At 48.1% G+C, this 17,689-nt stretch overlaps 1 protein-coding gene across 3 annotated transcripts in view; it reads left to right on the top strand.

Annotated features, from left to right (window-relative positions):
* FAM107A (family with sequence similarity 107 member A) overlaps window positions 1-17,689 on the top strand; it is a 63,997-nt gene that overhangs the window by 43,662 nt on the left and 2,646 nt on the right. For 2 of the 3 annotated variants that reach the window (XM_007984794.3, XM_007984793.3), the window contains 2 exons: window positions 14,576-14,750; window positions 17,057-17,213. In XM_007984794.3, coding sequence (XP_007982985.1) covers window positions 14,576-14,750; window positions 17,057-17,213 — 332 coding nt within the window. Of the gene's footprint in view, window positions 1-7,048; window positions 7,182-14,575; window positions 14,751-17,056; window positions 17,214-17,689 lie in introns of those variants that run through there. The other variant, XM_007984795.3, reaches the window with a different exon arrangement.

Below are 17,689 nucleotides of genomic sequence, written 5' to 3' on the forward strand. Positions count from 1 at the left end.
ACATTTTCTACCCCACAAAGAAGTAGAAAACACATTCAAACTGTGGTCCATCCATGCCAAAGTCTGCACACCTTCGGATCATAGTCACAATAATGACTCATAATTGTTAGTCACTCACTGTCACCCCATCTCTGCTGTACATCTGCCATCTCATCAACTCCATTCATTTATTCATCCAGCTAATATTTATTGGCCTCTGTTTCCAACGTGAAGGGATGTATTTATAAATAAAACAGATCTGCCCCTCCTCTCAGGGAGCAGAGTAATGGTAACTGCTATTGGAAACATGAGGAAACCAAGGCTCAGATGGTAACATGACTTGTTTAAGGTCATACAACTCATCAGGAGTGAAGCTGAGATTCAAACCAGGGCCGTGTGCCCCTGGACCCACTCTCTGGCTGCTCCACACAGGGAGAAGTAGGAAGTGAGAATGGGAGTAAGGAGCCAATTTGGCCATGTGGTGAAGGGGTGGGCTTCCTTTCCTTGAGAAGCTCCCAAGGAGGACATTACAGATTCAGACCCAAAATAGAGGCTGTTTTCATTAACGGTAGCCTCAAGTCATACAGTAGATAATATAACACTGGGTGACTCATGCCTTGAGGCTGGGAGTTCGAGACCAGCCTGGGCAAAATTGTAAGAGTTCGTCTCTATAAACATTTTTAAAAATTAGCCCAGCATGGTGGTGCATGCCTGTGGTCCTAGCTACTCAGGAGGCTAAGGTGGGAGGATCACTTGAGCCCAGAGAGTTGAGGCTGCCATGAGCTGTGTTTGCTCCACTGCACTCCAGCCTGGGCAACAGAGCAAATCCCTGTCTCAAAAAAAAAAAAAAAAGAAAAAGAAAAATGTTTATCCCAAGGTATTTCAAAATAATTTCTTTTATTTTCTTTTTTTTTCTGAGAAAGAGTTTTGCTCTTGTTGCCCAGGTTGGAGTGCAATGGCATGATCTCGGCTCACTGCAACCTCTGCCTCCTGTGTTCAAGCAACTCTCCTGCCTCAGTCTCCTGAGTAGCTGGGATTACAGGCGCCTGCCACCATGCCCAGCCAATTTTGTATTTTTAGTAGAGACAGGGTTTCACCATGTTGGTCAGGCTGGTCTCGAACTCCTGACCTGAGGTGATCTGCCCACCTCGGCTTCCCAAAGTGCTGGGATTACAGGCATGAGCCACCGTGCCCGGCTAAAATAATGTCTTAATATTAGAGTAAGACATGCTCACCATAGATACTTCAAGAAATTGAGACTAAAGAGGAGGAGGCCTAACACATAATCCCACTAACCACAGGCGGCCACAGGTAACATTTGGAAATGTCTCCTTCCAATCCTTGCTATACATAGTGTGTGTGTGTTTTACACTGTAGAGATTGTTCTGACTCTAGTCTTTAATTCCACTTTTTTCAGTTGGATGAAAATCTCGAATGCTCAGCCGGGCACAGTGGCTCACGCCTGTAATCCCAACATTTTGGGAGGCCAAGGCAGGTGGATCACTTGAGGTCAGGTGTTCGAGACCAGCCTGGCCAACATAGTGAAACCCTGTCTCTACCAAAAATACAAAAATTAGCTAGGCGTGATGGCAGGTGCCTGTAATACCAGTTACTCGGGAGGCTGAGATGGGAGAATCGCTTGAACCCGGGAGGCAGAGGTTGCAGTGAGCCGAGATTGCACCACTGCCCTCCAGCCTGGCAACAGAGCAAGACTCTGTCTCAAAAAACAAAAAACAACAACAACAAAAAAAAACTTGAATGCTCTTAAGTGAGTTATCAAAATAATAGTTGCCACTTACAGAGTCCTGACTCTGACTCTGTGGCAGCCACAGTGTGAAGGGCTCTCCAGAACATAACTCCTTGGTTCCTCAAAAACATGTCTGCCCTATTTTAGGGAGGAGGAAACAGAGAGTTGAAGGTCACCTAGTTGTCCAGCAATGCACTGGGGTCTGGGTTGGCACCAGAGTCCATGCTCTTAATCACAGGGTTAGAAGGGTCACCTCTGTAGAATAATTCCTGTTTGGCCATGCCTGGAAGGCAATACAGTCCAGTAGTTCAAGTCTACCTGAGGGGCGTTACCTGCATCCTACCTGGAGCTCAGGTCATGTTCCTAGAAGGGAGGAAATCATCTCTCTGCACTATGGACAAAAAGGCACCTCCCCAGGTGCCTGTGCGCATCAGCAACTATACTTCTCCTCTGCAGCCAAAGGGGCAGACGGAGCCTCCACCCCTGCCTCTGCCAGGTAGGGCTGCCAGATAAAATATAGGGCACTCAGTTCCATCTGAATCTCAGAGAAACAACAAATCATATTTTAGTATAAGCATGTTCCAGCTATTTCATGGAATATACTAAAAAGTTATTTGGTGCTCATTAGAAATTCAAATTTAACTTGGATGTGTGGCATTTTTATTTGGTACATCTAGCAACTATGCTGCCAGGAATCATGAAGTTTGCTTGGTTTGACAGCTGTGGTCTGCCCAGGTTCTCCTGCGCACGTGCGCGCACACACACACACACACACACACACAGAAACAGACACACACGCACACATGCTCCCTCTCACATCCTCTCACCATCCATAGATTCACTCACTATGCTTCTTGTCTGATTACAAGGGAATTAAAATGTACTGGGGATGGAGGTACCCCAGGGTCCTTCTGCAGCTAGAGACCAAATTAACCATGTCTAATTGCAGCTGGGTGGAGAGCCAGCTTTCAGAAACAAGACTCTAAGTTCATCCCCACCCCCTCACACTTTCCTGCTTTCACGCTTGAAATCCCTCGACTGGGTAAATTCTTCCCGGTTCAAACTTGTTGTAAAAAGCGACTCTCATTGCTTTTATAATCTCTCCACGGATCCCATGACAGGTTCTTTCTGCCAGTACAGCTTCTTCTCCCCTCCACCCCGAGTCCTTTCAGCAGAGCATGTTTGAGAGGCCGGGGGCACGGTTTAATCCTAGGGCTGTTTTGTGGGTGGCTGCTCAGAAACCCCATTGAGGCCTTGAAAAGGGGCCTTGGAGATTTAGACTGAATACAGGGTTGAGGAGGAAGTTTTAAGTTGCCATGGAAACTTCTTGTTTGATGTTTGTGGGCCCAGATAAGCTCTTCTAGGCGCCCATGGGCTTGGAGAAAGGGGCCGAAATAAAAGAAAAGCTGTTTGGGGAGGTTATTTTCTGCATACTGCAGCCCAGCCCGTTATAGTTGCAGGAAAATTCTCCACCTCCCTGTCAGGACTGCCTCCTCTGGTCTTCCCTGTACCCCTTCCTTTGGGTTCCTCTGGTTCCCAAGAAATCAGAGTTAAAAGGGATGGGAGGGAAGACAGGGAGGGGTGTGCCCAGCCCCTGGGCTTCCCCTTCATGCCCCAGCACACCAGGGGGCTGAGCAAGTATGCAGATCCCCAGGCCCCTGACTTCCCTGAGTCCTTCCTTTTGGAAGAATAGGAAGACCTCCAGGGAAAACCACACAGAAGGATGCAGGAGACAGCGGCTGGGGCTTGAATTACACAATTACCTGGAGTAAACGCCTCAAAGGCTTGTTTGTTCAGAGGGCCTCTGTTTTCCCATATTCAGATGGACATAACTGAGCCAGATGTGATTCCTAACTAACTACAGTTGTTTGGGGAAGGTTGCTCTTCCTTGCATTTTTAATTCTTAGAGTCTTTTTCTGATAACAAAAGTAATATAAGCTTGGGCCTTTTGTTTTTTAATGCCACAAACATTACGGAAATGTAGTGACAAAGGAGAAGGGCCTGTAATTTTACGATGTAGAACAATGCTCCTCAAACTCTTTAATATAAATGAACCCCCAGAGGGGTATGTTAAAAATCCAGATTTCATGGTGGCTTCATGCCTGTGATCCTAGCACTTTGGGAGGCTGAAGCAGGAGGAACACTTGAGGCCAAGAGTTCATGACCAGCCTGGGCAACATAGAGAGATCTCATTTCTACGAAAAATAAAAAATTAGCTGGGTGTGGTGGCATGTGTCTGTAGTCTCAGCTACTTGGGAGACTGAGGTGGGAGGCTTGCTTGATCCCAGGAGGTCAAGGCTGCAGTGAGCCATTATGGCACCATTGCACTCACCCTGGGTAACAGAGTAACACTCAGTCTCAAAAAAAAAAAAAAAAAAAATCCAGATTCCTAGGTTCCTCCCTCAGAGGTTCTGAGGATTTAGGCAAGAGCATTTTTAGCACTCATTTCAAATGACATCTAGTAATAATATTTGAGATACATTGATCTAGAGTTGACCTCTGCTAACAGATTAGTGTATTTGCCTCCACACTGGTTCTTTATGTATATACCAACTTTTTTTATCTTGAAAAGAAAAGAGATCCTACTATATATGATTTTTCATTGAATATGTAGAAGACATCTTTTTCAGGTCAATACATAGACAGGTTTATTGGCTGCATCTCATCTCAGGGTGTAGCATAGCCTCTTACTTATGGAATGTGGCCTGGGAAAGGGTGGTTGTTGGCCACTGATCTCACGTACAGTTGCACCTGCACGTGGACAAGGTTTTCGGTGTCTTCAGGTTAACAATAGTTTTCGAGCCCCTCAGTACTGGGACAGGAAGATAGTAGGCCCCTGCCCTGGGGCTAGCAGTCTGATGGGTTTGTGTACAAGTTGGGCTGTGAAAAGAGTTTTTGTGGGAGAAGCACAGTGACTCCCAACTGCCCAGGGAAAATGATGCCCATTATCCAAGGACTACTGCCCAGTTCTCCTTGGCTGTCAGGTGCGTGTTCCTCTGGAGTGTACCGGGTGACAGGCTTCTGTCTTCTCCAGGGATGAGCAGGAGCTGTCAGAAGTTCCCCCGCTCCAGGATCCTTCTTACTCTCCAGCTGTTAGAAGGCACTGGGATTGGTTCATCTGAGCCACCAAAGACCCTAGGAAATACTCAAAATACTTCTTTGCAGAGCAGGACAATGTGTGCGAGGAACCAGGGTCAGCAAAGAGTGGTTTGAACAAGAATCTAGCTGTCCTCTTCTACCATGAGAGTTTGCGGAAGTTAAGGCAGAACAGGGTGGGAGGCTGAGGGGGCTACCATTCAAAGTGCCTCCAGAAATGCAGAACTGGGGAAGAAGAAACAAAAAGGACCACACACTGTTTCCAGAAAATTGTTTTTACCCAAGAATTTGGGACCCTCTAAGTTTAAGTGGTTCGAGAATGGTCAGCGTGGCCAAGACTCCCTGGACGTGCCTGCTCTGTCCCTCCCACTCCACCCGTCTCTCACCTCCCTCGCTCCCAAGATGGCGCCCAGCCTGCCTTTACATCACACCAGGATCCACCCAGCCTGGGCCTTTCCACTGGCTCTTCCCACCTGACAAAGACTCTCCCGTGTATACAGACTTCACACAACTGACTCCTTGTGATTCAGCTACCCTAAAACACCACCCCCTTTCACCTCACCCAGCCTTGCGTTCATCACGGCATTCCTCACTGCCTGACGTCATCCTGAGTGTCTCCTTCTTTACTGGGTATCCCCCTTGCAGGTAGGTTCCCTGATGGCAGGGATATTACCTGTGTCATTCGCATGGTACCCCCAGCACTTAGAACAGTGCCAGGAACACAGTAGAAACTAAATAAATGTTTGTTAAATGCACAAATAATATAGGCCTAAGAAGACACAAGGTTGCATTGTTAATGCCTCCATTCGCCTGTGATGCATGTCCTAGGCCTCATCGACTTCCAGCCAACCAAGACTCCATGAGAAAGTAAAGTTGGGGTGGAGGCCTGGTCTAACTCGTAGACCCCAGCTTCCTCAATGGGGGACTAGGATGACACTATACAATAGAAAACACTTCTAGCTTTTCAAATGAAAGTTGATTCTGAAATTAGGAGAATGCCTCCATTATCCATAAGCACCCAAGGCTGGCCTTAAGGATCTACATACATTTTTTACTTTTCTTGGTTTTTTTTGTTTGTTTGTTTGTTTTTTGGGTTTTTTTGAGACAGTCCTGCTCCATCACCCAGGTTGGAGGGCAGTGGCCCAATCTTGGCTCACTGCAAACTCCGCCTCCCAAGTTCAAGCGATTCTTCTGCCTCAGCCTCCCGGGTAGCTGGGATTACAGGTGTGTGCCACCATGCCTGGCTAATTTTTGTATTTTTAGCAGAGACAGGGTTTTACCATGTTGGCTAGGCTGGTCTCAAACTTCTGACCTCAAGTGATCTGCCTGCCTCGGCCTCCCAAAGTGCTGGAATTACAGGTGTAAGCCACCGTTCCTGGCCTACTTTTATATTTTACATTCACACGTTCATTCTTTGAGCCACTACTTATGGAACACATATTCTGCCAGGCAAAATGCACCATGCTGGGCTCTGGCCTCAGTTCACATAGAGTCCAGGTCTCTGTTGGAGAAAAGTCCCATGTGCTGAGCTTTGACTGTGTGCTTCACTAATGTCATCTCATCCATGTCATCTCCCAACCACCCTGGTATGCTCCACGTTTGACAAACACAGAAACCAAGACACAGAGACACTGAGTGGCTGCTGAAGGGGCTGATGCTGGAGCCAGGGCCAACACTCGAGCCTGCTGAGACCCAGTCACGGTGCTTCCCCTCTCCTACACTCTCCTGTTGGCTCCTCTGTGAAGTGCCGATGACGTTTGGGGTATCAGGAAAATGTTGTGTACGGAGTTTCTGACCCATTCGTGGATAATCAAGAACTGACCCAATGCTGAGCAGTTTCCCCTCCCTTTACACCCCACCCCTTTCCCCCCAGAGCCATTTTCTCCTGAAGAATCCACACCACTGCCGCAGGAAGCTTGGCTTCCCCTCCCATGGGGAAGTGCTGGAATCCACTCTTGCCTGACCCTCCCATAAAAAACAAGGGAAATTCCTTTACGTGAGCTGCCTTGCTCAGAACAAAGCTTGGCGTGTTTCTTATTCCTCATCAATCTGACAAAATGGGTATTTATTTGTGCCTCTCAAGCGTGTGGCTTGGACATGATGTTCCGCATCGTGGAAGTGGCCGTGTACCAAGTGAAATATCTGTTACTATAGTAACAGTTCCTTTTTATTGATACCAGAATAAACAGGAATGCAAAGGCTGTCTCACTTGTTGGCACATTTCAGCAGCCTCCCGTTCCCAGGGGTTTAAGAACCGCCCTCTAGAGGCAGCCCTCCTTGCTAGTCTGGGACTTCCCAGTGGAGTGAGGAACCCAGCAACACGCTCCTGACTTCCCTTCCCAAGGACTCGACCTGAGAAGTAAGACCATCTCTGTTCTGTTTCCCCTGCTGTCGAGCGCGGTGCTGTTCGGGAGGAGGTGGAAGGGAAGGAGTGCAGACCCTGTGCACTGAAGTGGGCTGTCAGTGGACCTGAGTGCTTTGAGTTTAGGTACCTGGGCTATGTCCCAGCATCTGTAAAATGATACGGGAGATGCCTCCCGGCACCCTGGGTTTTGGAAAAGGGTAGGAGACAAAGAAGTGAGCCCCTAGGCATAGACCTGCATTCTTGTTGATCTTTATCTGCTGCATCCTCAGGTGAATCTGAATTAATGCATGATATAGCCTCACCTAAGTCAACTATCACACAGGATGGGGGTTTAATTCTCGGCACAACCGACAGAACACAGGTTTCAGCGTCAGAGCTTGGCTCAGATTCGAGCTCTTTCTTTCACCGGCTGTGTGATTTGGGGAAATCAGATGACTTCCCTGAACTTCAGTTTCCTTGACTGTAAAAAGAGGATAATGACAGTACCCATCTCCTCAGTCTGTCGTAAGAATTTCATATTTCATGGGATACGACTGCTAGGTGCTTAGCACAGTGCATGGCACATAGTGCGTGCAGGTTAACGTGTGAAGGGCCTGCCTTTCTGGTGAATTTGGCTTCAGGACTTTGCAATACAAGGCAAGTCTGAGATTGGGCCAGAAATCAAGAGCTGTAGGATTGGGTGTGTCACTTTTTGAAACTGCTACCAAACTCAAGTCGCTTCGAGCTTCAAGGCAGCCCCCACACCTGCATCTCTGGGTGACTTAGATCCTAAGCGGCCCTCTTAGTTCTGTTGGTGGTAAGTACCTGCTGGAATTTTCCCTGCAGAGGCAGGTAAAGTGGCTGGCATCATGCCACTAATGAGCCAGCAGGGATTCCAGGTCTGCTGATGCTTGTTCCAGATCAACTGCACAATGCTGTCCACTAACCTTGCTAAGGACCCCCCATGTCTAGCCCTGGACTCTGCTATTTAATTGATTCAAAATCCTAAATGCCCACCCAACATTCTCCCAAGGTAGGAAATTACAACGGACCCAAGGCAAAATGTTCAGGAAGTCAGCCTTGAGTCATTGCATCCAAATGGACAAGCAGCTCTGCTGGGGGCTTCCGAGCATCGACCAGAGGCTGCTGAGAGATCTGGAGGTGGCTCCCAGATACACTGTTCTTTGGCTGCTGGCCAGTGAAATACAATTAGGCACTTTCCCCATGGAGAGGATAAAAGCCAGAAGGGTCAGGAAATCCAGTGACCATGCTTGTCACTTTTACTGAATGCCTCTTTTTCGTTTGCCAGTCGTTATTTTGAAAGCCTCTCTTCTCCTCTGCCTGCCATCCCATTAAATGCTGAACCAAGAGGGTCCTGAATGTGTTCTGAACTCAGCAGCTTGAACAGTAATAAGGAAGTGGGGGCAGAGGAGGGAAGGCCAACAGCTGGTCCTCTCCTAAACGAGACCAGCCTGAGGCCAGACAGGCCTGTGGATTCTAGCTTAAGTCCAAAGCTGCTGGGGCCAGGCTGGGTCTCCCCAGGGAGAGTCTGTATTTCACATAGGCTATTAGTCCTCAAGTTAGCAGGCCTCCATGTTCTCACCTATAAAATGGGCTCACACAGCCTCTTCATTGGAGTTTCTTGACTATCTAGAGAGAGAAAAGGGACATAACCCTGCTTTGTCAACTAAAAGACATTTTGCACCTTGAAGACAGTGGAGAGATAGAAAGAGCACTGAATTTGGCGTCCAAGGTCCTGGCTTTGCTGCTTATTCTCTGTGTATCTTGAGACAAGTAGCTTGGCCTCTCTGAGCCTTAGTTTTCTCATCTATAAAACGGGGTACCACTGGCTGCCTCCAAGGTTGACTTAGAGATCCAGATCAAATTCGAGAGGTGACCACAGGATTTCTTCAGGACAGAAGTACCATGGTTTGTCTTCAGTGAGCATCACTCTGCCAGGCGCTGGGCTAAACACATTGTGCCATTGTATCACTTCATCCTCCAAACTGCTCCGTGAATAGGCTATTATCCTTGCTGTATAGAGGCTCAGAGAGGTTAAGCTACTTGTCCAAGGTAACACAGCTGGGAAAGGTTGCCACCATGAATCAAACCCAGTCTGTCTCCACTAAAACATTTGCTTTAACCATTGCTTTACTGGCTCGTGTGTCATTTGTTACAACTGATGCAATCAAAGACAGAAATAGGACTACCAGAACAGTGGAGAGACAAGTGGAAGGGTCACTGAGGTCTTAGACAGAATGGGGTATAGCTATTGTCAAGATGAACTGGGCCCTGAGACTCCATCAGTGCAGCTCTCCTTCTGTCTCTCCTTACTCTCTCCTGTGGGCGGGGGCACCAGTGTTTGGTTTCAAATCTGCCACCCTGCATTAGCCATGCATGCCCCAGTGGCCCTGTGCCCTCTCCCTGGGAGCAGCAGAGATCTCCACTGAGCCTTGCCTGGTGTGGGGCCAACGTCCTGTGGAGCCTCTGGCGAGGAGCTCTGGGACCTCTTAAGTCACCAACAAAACCAGGGAGGAATCAAGCAAGGGGTTCCCAATCTTTCCTCGGACCTCTTATTATCCCCACCCCATGAAAAACAACATCAGTCCCATAGTCTGCATATTGAGAATTATTTGCCCGTCCTATAGTCATGCAAGACACTTAGTAGCTGTCACCTACTGGTGGCCCCCACCTCATGCCCAGCTCTTTAGCTCATCCAATCTTCACAGCATCACAATTCTACAGAGGAGCATCCCAGAGGTTAGAGAACATCCCAAGGACACACAGCTGCTAAGAACTGTGGAGATTTGCTCACAATAACCAGGCCAACTACAGTCAGCTGAGATCCTTCAGGGCCGAAGCAAATAAGTTTGTGTTTTGGGTTAACTCCATGGTTTGCAAAGTTGGCTGACTCTAGGAACCACCTAGGAAGCTTTTAAAAATCCCCAAGGCCAAGCCACCCCCAAAGCCAATTAAATCAGAATCCCTGTGGTGGGCATTGGAATTTTTGAAACTTCCTGTGGTGATGCCAATATGCAGCCAAGGTCAAGATCCACTGATTTAACCAGTGCAGTTTCTGAGGATGAGAAGGCTCCATCTAGGACTAGGAATGGGATTTATTAATAGTGATTGTTAATAGCAACTAACAGGGTGGTCACACTGCCATTCCAGGGGCACCATGCACAGTTTAATCTGTAGGAGTTGAGGACTTGCTGTTGTGAGGTACACAACCAGCCTGTTGTATGTGGCAGCCCTGGTAGCCAGCGCCAAGTGCTCAACTCTATACTAGGCATTTGCCAAGCACCTCGTTTACGATACCGCAACTTCATGGAGAAAGATTCTAACATAATGCTCATTTTGCAGATGAGGAAACACCAGATCAAAAGCAGCTGTCCCGTCTCAACTCTGCTGTTCAGTGGGAAACAGCCATAGACAATAAGTGGGCGTGGTGTGTCCCAGGGCTGTGGGATTTGGTCCAAAGGCTGTAGTTTCCAGGCTCCAGCTCCAGAGGGTAGGAAGGCACAGACAGAGCTGACATTCAAATCCAGGTGTGAATGACTTCAGCCTCCTTATCCTTCTGCTTCCTCCTGCATTTCTTTAACAGCCATGAAGAATACAGACAAGCCACTTACCTTTCTCCTTCATGATTGGCCTGCTCCTCCCTCTCCCTGCTAGCTCTTCTCCTGGCTGTTCACCCTTTTCTTTCCAGAGAGGACCTGTCTAATGCACACTTCCCCTCTTAGCCCCTCCATGGCCACTCCCCAGATGGACCCCAGAGTCTTGGATCTCTCGGGACGCTCAGCAGCCTTGGGAACTACCCCAGTCCTCTGCCTCAGGAGGCCCAGCTGACCACCCAAGACAGCCTGGATTTTCTTGGCCTGGCACCTGTGCTTCATTGAGTAGTCTCTTTTATAACAGGACCTGTGTGAGGTTCTTCTGCCCAGAGACCCCGGTTAAATAAATTAAAAGGTAGGAAGGCTGGCTCAACTTTCTAAGTCCTGGGGGTCCCCAGAAGCCCTCCTATCCCAGCCCTCCTCATCCCACCCCTCGTAGATGTATACATGGATCTCACATGGATCTCACATGCTGGGGTTCAGCTCCCTGAGCGGCAAAGGCAATGGTTTTTCCCCTGCAGCCCTGAGCTAAGGCACTAGCCACATCCTTCAGGGTTCCTGCCTCACCCACCACACCAGCCTGGCCTCAGGGAAACACCTTCATCCACAGCTCACTGCTGATTTAATTCATTTAAAAAAAAAAAAAAAAAAGGCCTGGAGGAAATCATTGAGCCAGGGCTGACCACAGATTGAACCTGGGGTGCAAGACTGGCTTCGTAATTGACAGGGCCCAGTCAATAAAATAAAAAAGGAGGGCCACTTGTTCAAAATGCATTTGGAATTTCAAGACAGCAACAACAGAAGGTCAAACCAAACAGGGCCCCTCTTCCAAAGCAACCCTGTGCGACTGAGTCCGACTGGCCCTGGGGCAGCCAACCCACTGGCTGGCCAGCGACCTATGTATGGGGTGAAGGTCTCAGCCAGGCCAATCACAGATTTTTTCCCCTGGAATTTAATGGGAGAAAGAGACAGAGACCACCCCCTGGAAGTGAAGGAAACCAAAGTCATAAAACATCCCAAGGCCTCTGACAGTTTCCCCACACAGCAGCGAGAATGACCTTTTCAAAACTGAATCAGGCGCGCCTTTCCCTGACTTGAACCCACCCGTCCACCCTCACTCCAGACGCTCTCCCAGTCAGTCAGCTCACAGCACTCCCAGCACACTATGTCTTTTTGTTCCCTGAACAGACCCAGCTTGTTCAAGGTACATGAGTCACACATGCTGTTCCCCAGGCCCCAAATGGCCTCCTTCCTCATTCTCAACTGTCAGATCTTAACGTTGCCTCCTCAGAGAGGCCCTCACCATACCTGGCTGACAGCGGGTCCCTCCTTAGTCTGTATGGGAGCCTGGAGCCATTTGTGGTCTTTCGTTTTCATTGGCTTGCGTATGTGCTGACTGCTGGCCTCCCTAGCAGAGTGTGGGTTCTGTGAGTGCCGGGACCTCACTTGCTTAGTTCTCTTCTGTGTGTCCAGTGTCTACCGCAGTGCCAGGAAAATCACAGGAACGCGAACATTTGTGGAATGCATGACTATTTTTATCATTATGCACTTTCTCAGTGGTCATTGCCATTACGCAGGAGCTCTTGATTTTGTGTACTTATTTTGTATCTGGCCACATTGTTGAACTCTCTCAGTTCCAAATGCGTTTCTGTTCATCCATGTAAGAATTCTGGGTATATGGCTTTATCTATGCAAATATTAAGGCTGCCATCTCCTTTCCTAAAGTTATCCAACTTATTCTATTTCCAACCTTATCACTTTGGCAACATACAGTGAGTTTTTTTAAGGATGGTGCGGCGGATGAAAAGCAAGCAGCTCTGGAAGATTTGTGGGGCACAGAGGGACGAAGAACAGGTGAATAGCCAGGGAGCCAAAGTAGTTATTAAAGTGTGGCATAAGCTGAACAGGAAGAGAGCTGAGGTCACAGGAAGGAAAGAGCGTAGCTGAGAATTACTCAGTCAAAGGATGGGTGACACTTGACAATAGGAATAGTCAGCAAAAGAGAAAAGATCTCAAAGCTCCAATCTGAATCCAGGTGTTCTAATGCATTGGCACACAGAGAGCTTGATCCCACAGACAAGAAAATATCCACACTAAAAACAGAAAGGGGAGCTGATACAGCCAACTATGTATTTTGTCAAATGCCCATTTTAAAGTAACTCTAAATACTATTATGATCACCTTTTAAGGACCAAAAAATTAGGAAGGATGTAACCTGAAAGCAAACAGCCTTACAAAAAAGATGAGGGAAAAAAAGGGAAGTTAATAAGAATTCTCATTTTAGAAATGGTTCTGAGAATATGAATTCGAGAAAAAAAATTAACATGTCTATGCTCTGACACTTCACCTGGCTACATCCAAAAATACCTTATAATAATTAACACTTTTTCCAGATTACACAGCACCTTTACATATGTGGTCTTACTTGCTCCTCCTAACAGCAGCCTGTGATGGATCATCACAGAAATGCCAAACACGGGTCTGGTGGCCACCATTGCAAAGTACAGTCTCCAGTTTGATGCATAGATTCCCAATATGTCACCTTGCAGTGTGAACCCTGTCAAACCTCCTCCTCTGTATTTTCTGACCCCAACAAGCTGTTTGCCACTTCCAGGTTTTCACACATCCCTGTTCATCCATGAAACTGTATTCGGGCAGAAAATGGTTCTCATCCCCTTCCCAGTGTGGGGGAGGAAATGAAAGTCTGTCCACAGGCAACATGGTGGCCCTCAAGCGGGGGCTGAAGCCTGGTGTTTGAGGTGAGGACACACTCCCTCAGTTGCCACATGAAAACCACATGCCACAGGGCACTGGTTCCCCAAGACCAAAGAAAACTTCAAAAGTTGTATTGGCAATTACCAACAAATGTGCAGACACTGCCAACTGTCAGGGCCTGGCAAATAATAGGAGCTCAACCTCTGCAAAGCTAGACGCATGAAGAGAGCAGAGCTAAAGTCTAAATTCTCATTGAAATTCCTATAAGCAGCTAATGGCCAGGCAGTGTCTATACCTTTGAGGCCTTTTTTTTTTTTAAGTCAGTCTCTCTCTCTCTCTCTCTCTGTTGTATTTGCTTTTGGGCATTTCAAGGATAAGGAGCCAGTTTGTAGAAGAGGGAGCCCTTGTGTCTAATTTTTAAGTAAATTGACAGATTTCAAACTGCTGTGGTAGAAGTAGGGCCATTGAGTAGCCAAACATTTGACAACCATCCCTTTGCTATTAGGGACACGACAGTCTCTGAATTTCATACTCTCCTCTTTGATGTGAAGAAAATGAAAAGCTGAACAGTTCCACAATGAATTTGGAACTGTGAATACAGTTAGATAATAAAGGGTAATACTTTCTTTTTATCATTACATTTACCCAAATTGTTTTTAACAAGTAAATATTACTCTTTTTAAATATATTTTCCTTTTCTGTTATGAGCTCATTGAAAAACAGAAACTCAAACATAATTCCTTTTATAGTGGGAGAAAACCGTTGTTTGCAAAGTCAGGCCAAAAAGTATACATGTGTCAACCCATATTTTGTGACCCATTATCACTTTACTTCTATACTCCAGAGACGTCGCAAACATCATCTCCAATTCTCACAGCCCTGTGCATGCGTTCCATTATGATTTCCACTTTATAAGTGAAGAAACTAAGGCTCAGAAAGTCAGGTAGCTTGCCCAGGTATGCGCAGTAGCAGGTGACCAAGGTCCATCTGACATGAAAACCTTGCCCTTCAACTGTGCCCCATGGGGCAGGGTGAGATTATTGGCTCAGCTCTGAGCTACTCCTCTGCCCATCTCCACAGCCGCCATGTACTCGGAGATCCAGAGGGAGCGGGCGGACATCGGGGGCCTGATGGCCCGGCCAGAATACAGAGAGTGGAACCCGGAGCTCATCAAGCCCAAGAAGCTGCTGAACCCCGTGAAGGCCTCTCGGAGTCACCAGGAGCTCCACCGGGAGCTGCTCATGAACCACAGAAGGTAGGGATGAAGCCCTGCTGCCTGGGCCCATCAAGCACCTGGGCCTGTGGGGGATGGGGAAGGTGCCCCTGGAGGAAAGCAGAGCTGGCTACCATCCTGGGGCTCCTGGAGACTGAGGAAGGTTGAGGGTGCCCTTCATGATCACCAGCAAAACCTGTAAAGACCCCATCCCCAGTGGCCCCTGGGAACCAGAGGAACCCAAAAAACCCTGTTCTCTTGCCCAGCCACCCGCTTCATACCCACACTCCAGATACACTTACTGAGTACCTACTATGTGCTGGGCACTGAGCCCAGACCCTGGGGATACAAGAATGAATGGGACCCAGTTCCCGTCCTCACAGATAGGGACGGGTGCATAGCCAGGCAGTAGGATGGGTGCATTGATGAGGGTGTAAATAGGCCTGAGACCCCAGAGGAGGAACCCGAGAGGGCTCTAAAATGACTTCACAGGAGCAGTGCTGCCTCAGCTATGACCTGAAGGGGGACTGGAGTCAGCCAGGCCTGGAGGTGGGTGTTGGATGGCAGAGGGAACCTCATATGCGAATGAACAGGAAACACTCACTGTGCCTGGGGCATCAATTGTGTGGTGCAGGCCAGGGCAGAAGGATGGACTAAGGAAGGGTCTACAGCAGGGACACAGGGTGTGATGGGCCTGTCTGGTGTGGTGGGGGGATGGGGGAGCTCACAATACCGAAGGGGGCAGGAGTGTTGCAGAGGCCCAGGATGGTGGCTGGCTCTTTCATGGCAGGCCGTGGTGTGCAATGACAGAGACGAGCCAGAGGGGCATCTGGGAGGCGGCAGGGGTGGGATGGGGCAATTGATGGGATGTGAATTGGAGAAAGGGAAGGCTGAGCGTCCTCTGGGAGGACTAGGAAATACTCCTGCTCACCAGTAATAGCATCAGCCCAGCGCTGCTTTCAGAGCTCCCTCTGCTGGCTGATTCTGGTATTAGAGCCGATTGTGATTTCTGTTCTTGTTTTCAGCTATGTGACTAATATCCTAGCAGTTATCATTTTGTACACTGAGTCGCTTTTGTTTTTGTTTTCAATTAGTATTATAATATGAGTATTTTCTCTGAGTGGCTTTTAGATTCATCCCTTTAATATCAAAAAATATCACCACAATCCAAAACAAAAGCTTAAAGACAAATCAGAGAAAGTATTTGTAATATAAATTTTATTTTTAAAACTCACGTATACAGAAAAAATTAATATATTCAGATCTCTTAAAATCCACAAGGAAAAGATGAATAAAAAGTAATACAGTACAGCCAGACGTGGTGGCTCACACCTGTAATCCCAAAACTTTGGGAGGGCGAGGCAGGAGGATCACTTGATCCAGGAGTTCAAGGCTGCAGTGGGCTATGATTGCACCACTGCACTCCAGTCTAGGCAACAGAGAAAGTCCTTGTCTGTAAAAATAATAGTGATTGGCCAGGCGCGGTGGCTCAAGCCTGTAATCCCAGCACTTTGGGAGGCCGAGACGGGCGGATCACAAGGTCAGGAGATCGAGACCATCCTGGCTAACCTGGTGAAACCTCGTCTCTACTAAAAAATACAAAAAACTAGCCGGGCGAGGTGGCGGGCGCCTGTAGTCCCAGCTACTCAGGAGGCTGAGGCAGGAGAATAGCATAAACCCGGGAGGCGGAGGTTGCAGTGAGCTGAGATCTGGCCACTGCACTCCAGTCTGGGCGACAGAGTGAGACTCCGTCTCAAAAAAAAAAAATAGTGATAATACAGTTAATTCACAAAAGAAGAAATGCAAATGGCTGGTAAACATATCAAATGTTGTTCCATGTGACTAATAAAGAAACAAATGAAAAACAGATATTACTTCTTGCCTACCAGATTCTCAAATATAAAGAGATTGGCTGGTGATGGTGGGGAGAAATAGATGCTCTTGTACACTGTTCACAGGAGGATACACTGGATAACCTTTCTCAGGCACAGACAGATATATGTACCTCAAATCTTTTCAAAGAGCCTGACCCGGCAATTCTACCTTTAGAAAAGTATCCTAAGAAAATAACCAGAAATAACATAAAACTTGGTCTCTGCAGTCAGACAGGCCTGGGTTCAAATCCTCATCTGGCCCATCTGTAGCTGTGACCTGGACTGGTATCTTCAGCCCTAGCAGCCTCAGTTTCTGTCTCAGTAAAATGGGACAGTAATGGGTCCACCTCCAAGGCTACAGGGAGGATTGCACAAGATAATATTGGGGGTTGGTGTCACCACAGGAAGCAGCCCTGAGGCTGGTGGAAGCAGGAAGGTGATGGTCTCCTGACAGCTCCCCCTTCCCCATCCCAGGGGCCTTGGTGTGGACAGCAAGCCAGAGCTGCAGCGCGTCCTGGAGCACCGTCGGCGGAACCAGCTCATCAAGAAGAAGAAGGAGGAGCTGGAAGCCAAGCGGCTGCAGTGCCCCTTTGAGCAGGAGCTGCTGAGACGGCAGCAGAGGCTGAACCAGGTGGGTGATGGGCACCCAGCTAGCATCACGCATCCTCCAGGGCTGTCCTCCAGGGAGGAGCTCTGCTGTGGCCACAGCCAGTAAGAGGGAAGAGGATCAGCAGAGAGAGCACTGGACTAAGAGTCCACGCCTGGCCTGAGTCCTCCCTCTGCCATTCACTTTGCTAGGTCCTTAAGGTGAATGACTTCCCGTCTCTGAACCTCAGCTTCCTCAACGGCCCAGTGTACTGCACGCTGGTTCTGATTTCATTCTCATAACTGTCTTGCATGCCAGGTGGCATTCCCGTTTTAGAGATGGGGAACCTGAGGCCCAGAGGGGGTGAGTGATTGGAACCAAGCTTCACAAGGAGAACTCAGTCTCATGCTCTGTGCCCCAGCTATCAGGCTAGTAGCAAAACTCATCCTCAGGTTGGTTCCGTTTCCCCACTGAGTGGGTCCAAACTCCGTAGGTTTTCAGAGTAGCAATCCCCCTAGCTC

The sequence above is a fragment of the Chlorocebus sabaeus genome, chromosome 22 (genome assembly GCF_047675955.1).
Source record: "Chlorocebus sabaeus isolate Y175 chromosome 22, mChlSab1.0.hap1, whole genome shotgun sequence".
In the NCBI taxonomy this organism is placed as follows: Eukaryota; Metazoa; Chordata; class Mammalia; order Primates; family Cercopithecidae; genus Chlorocebus; species Chlorocebus sabaeus.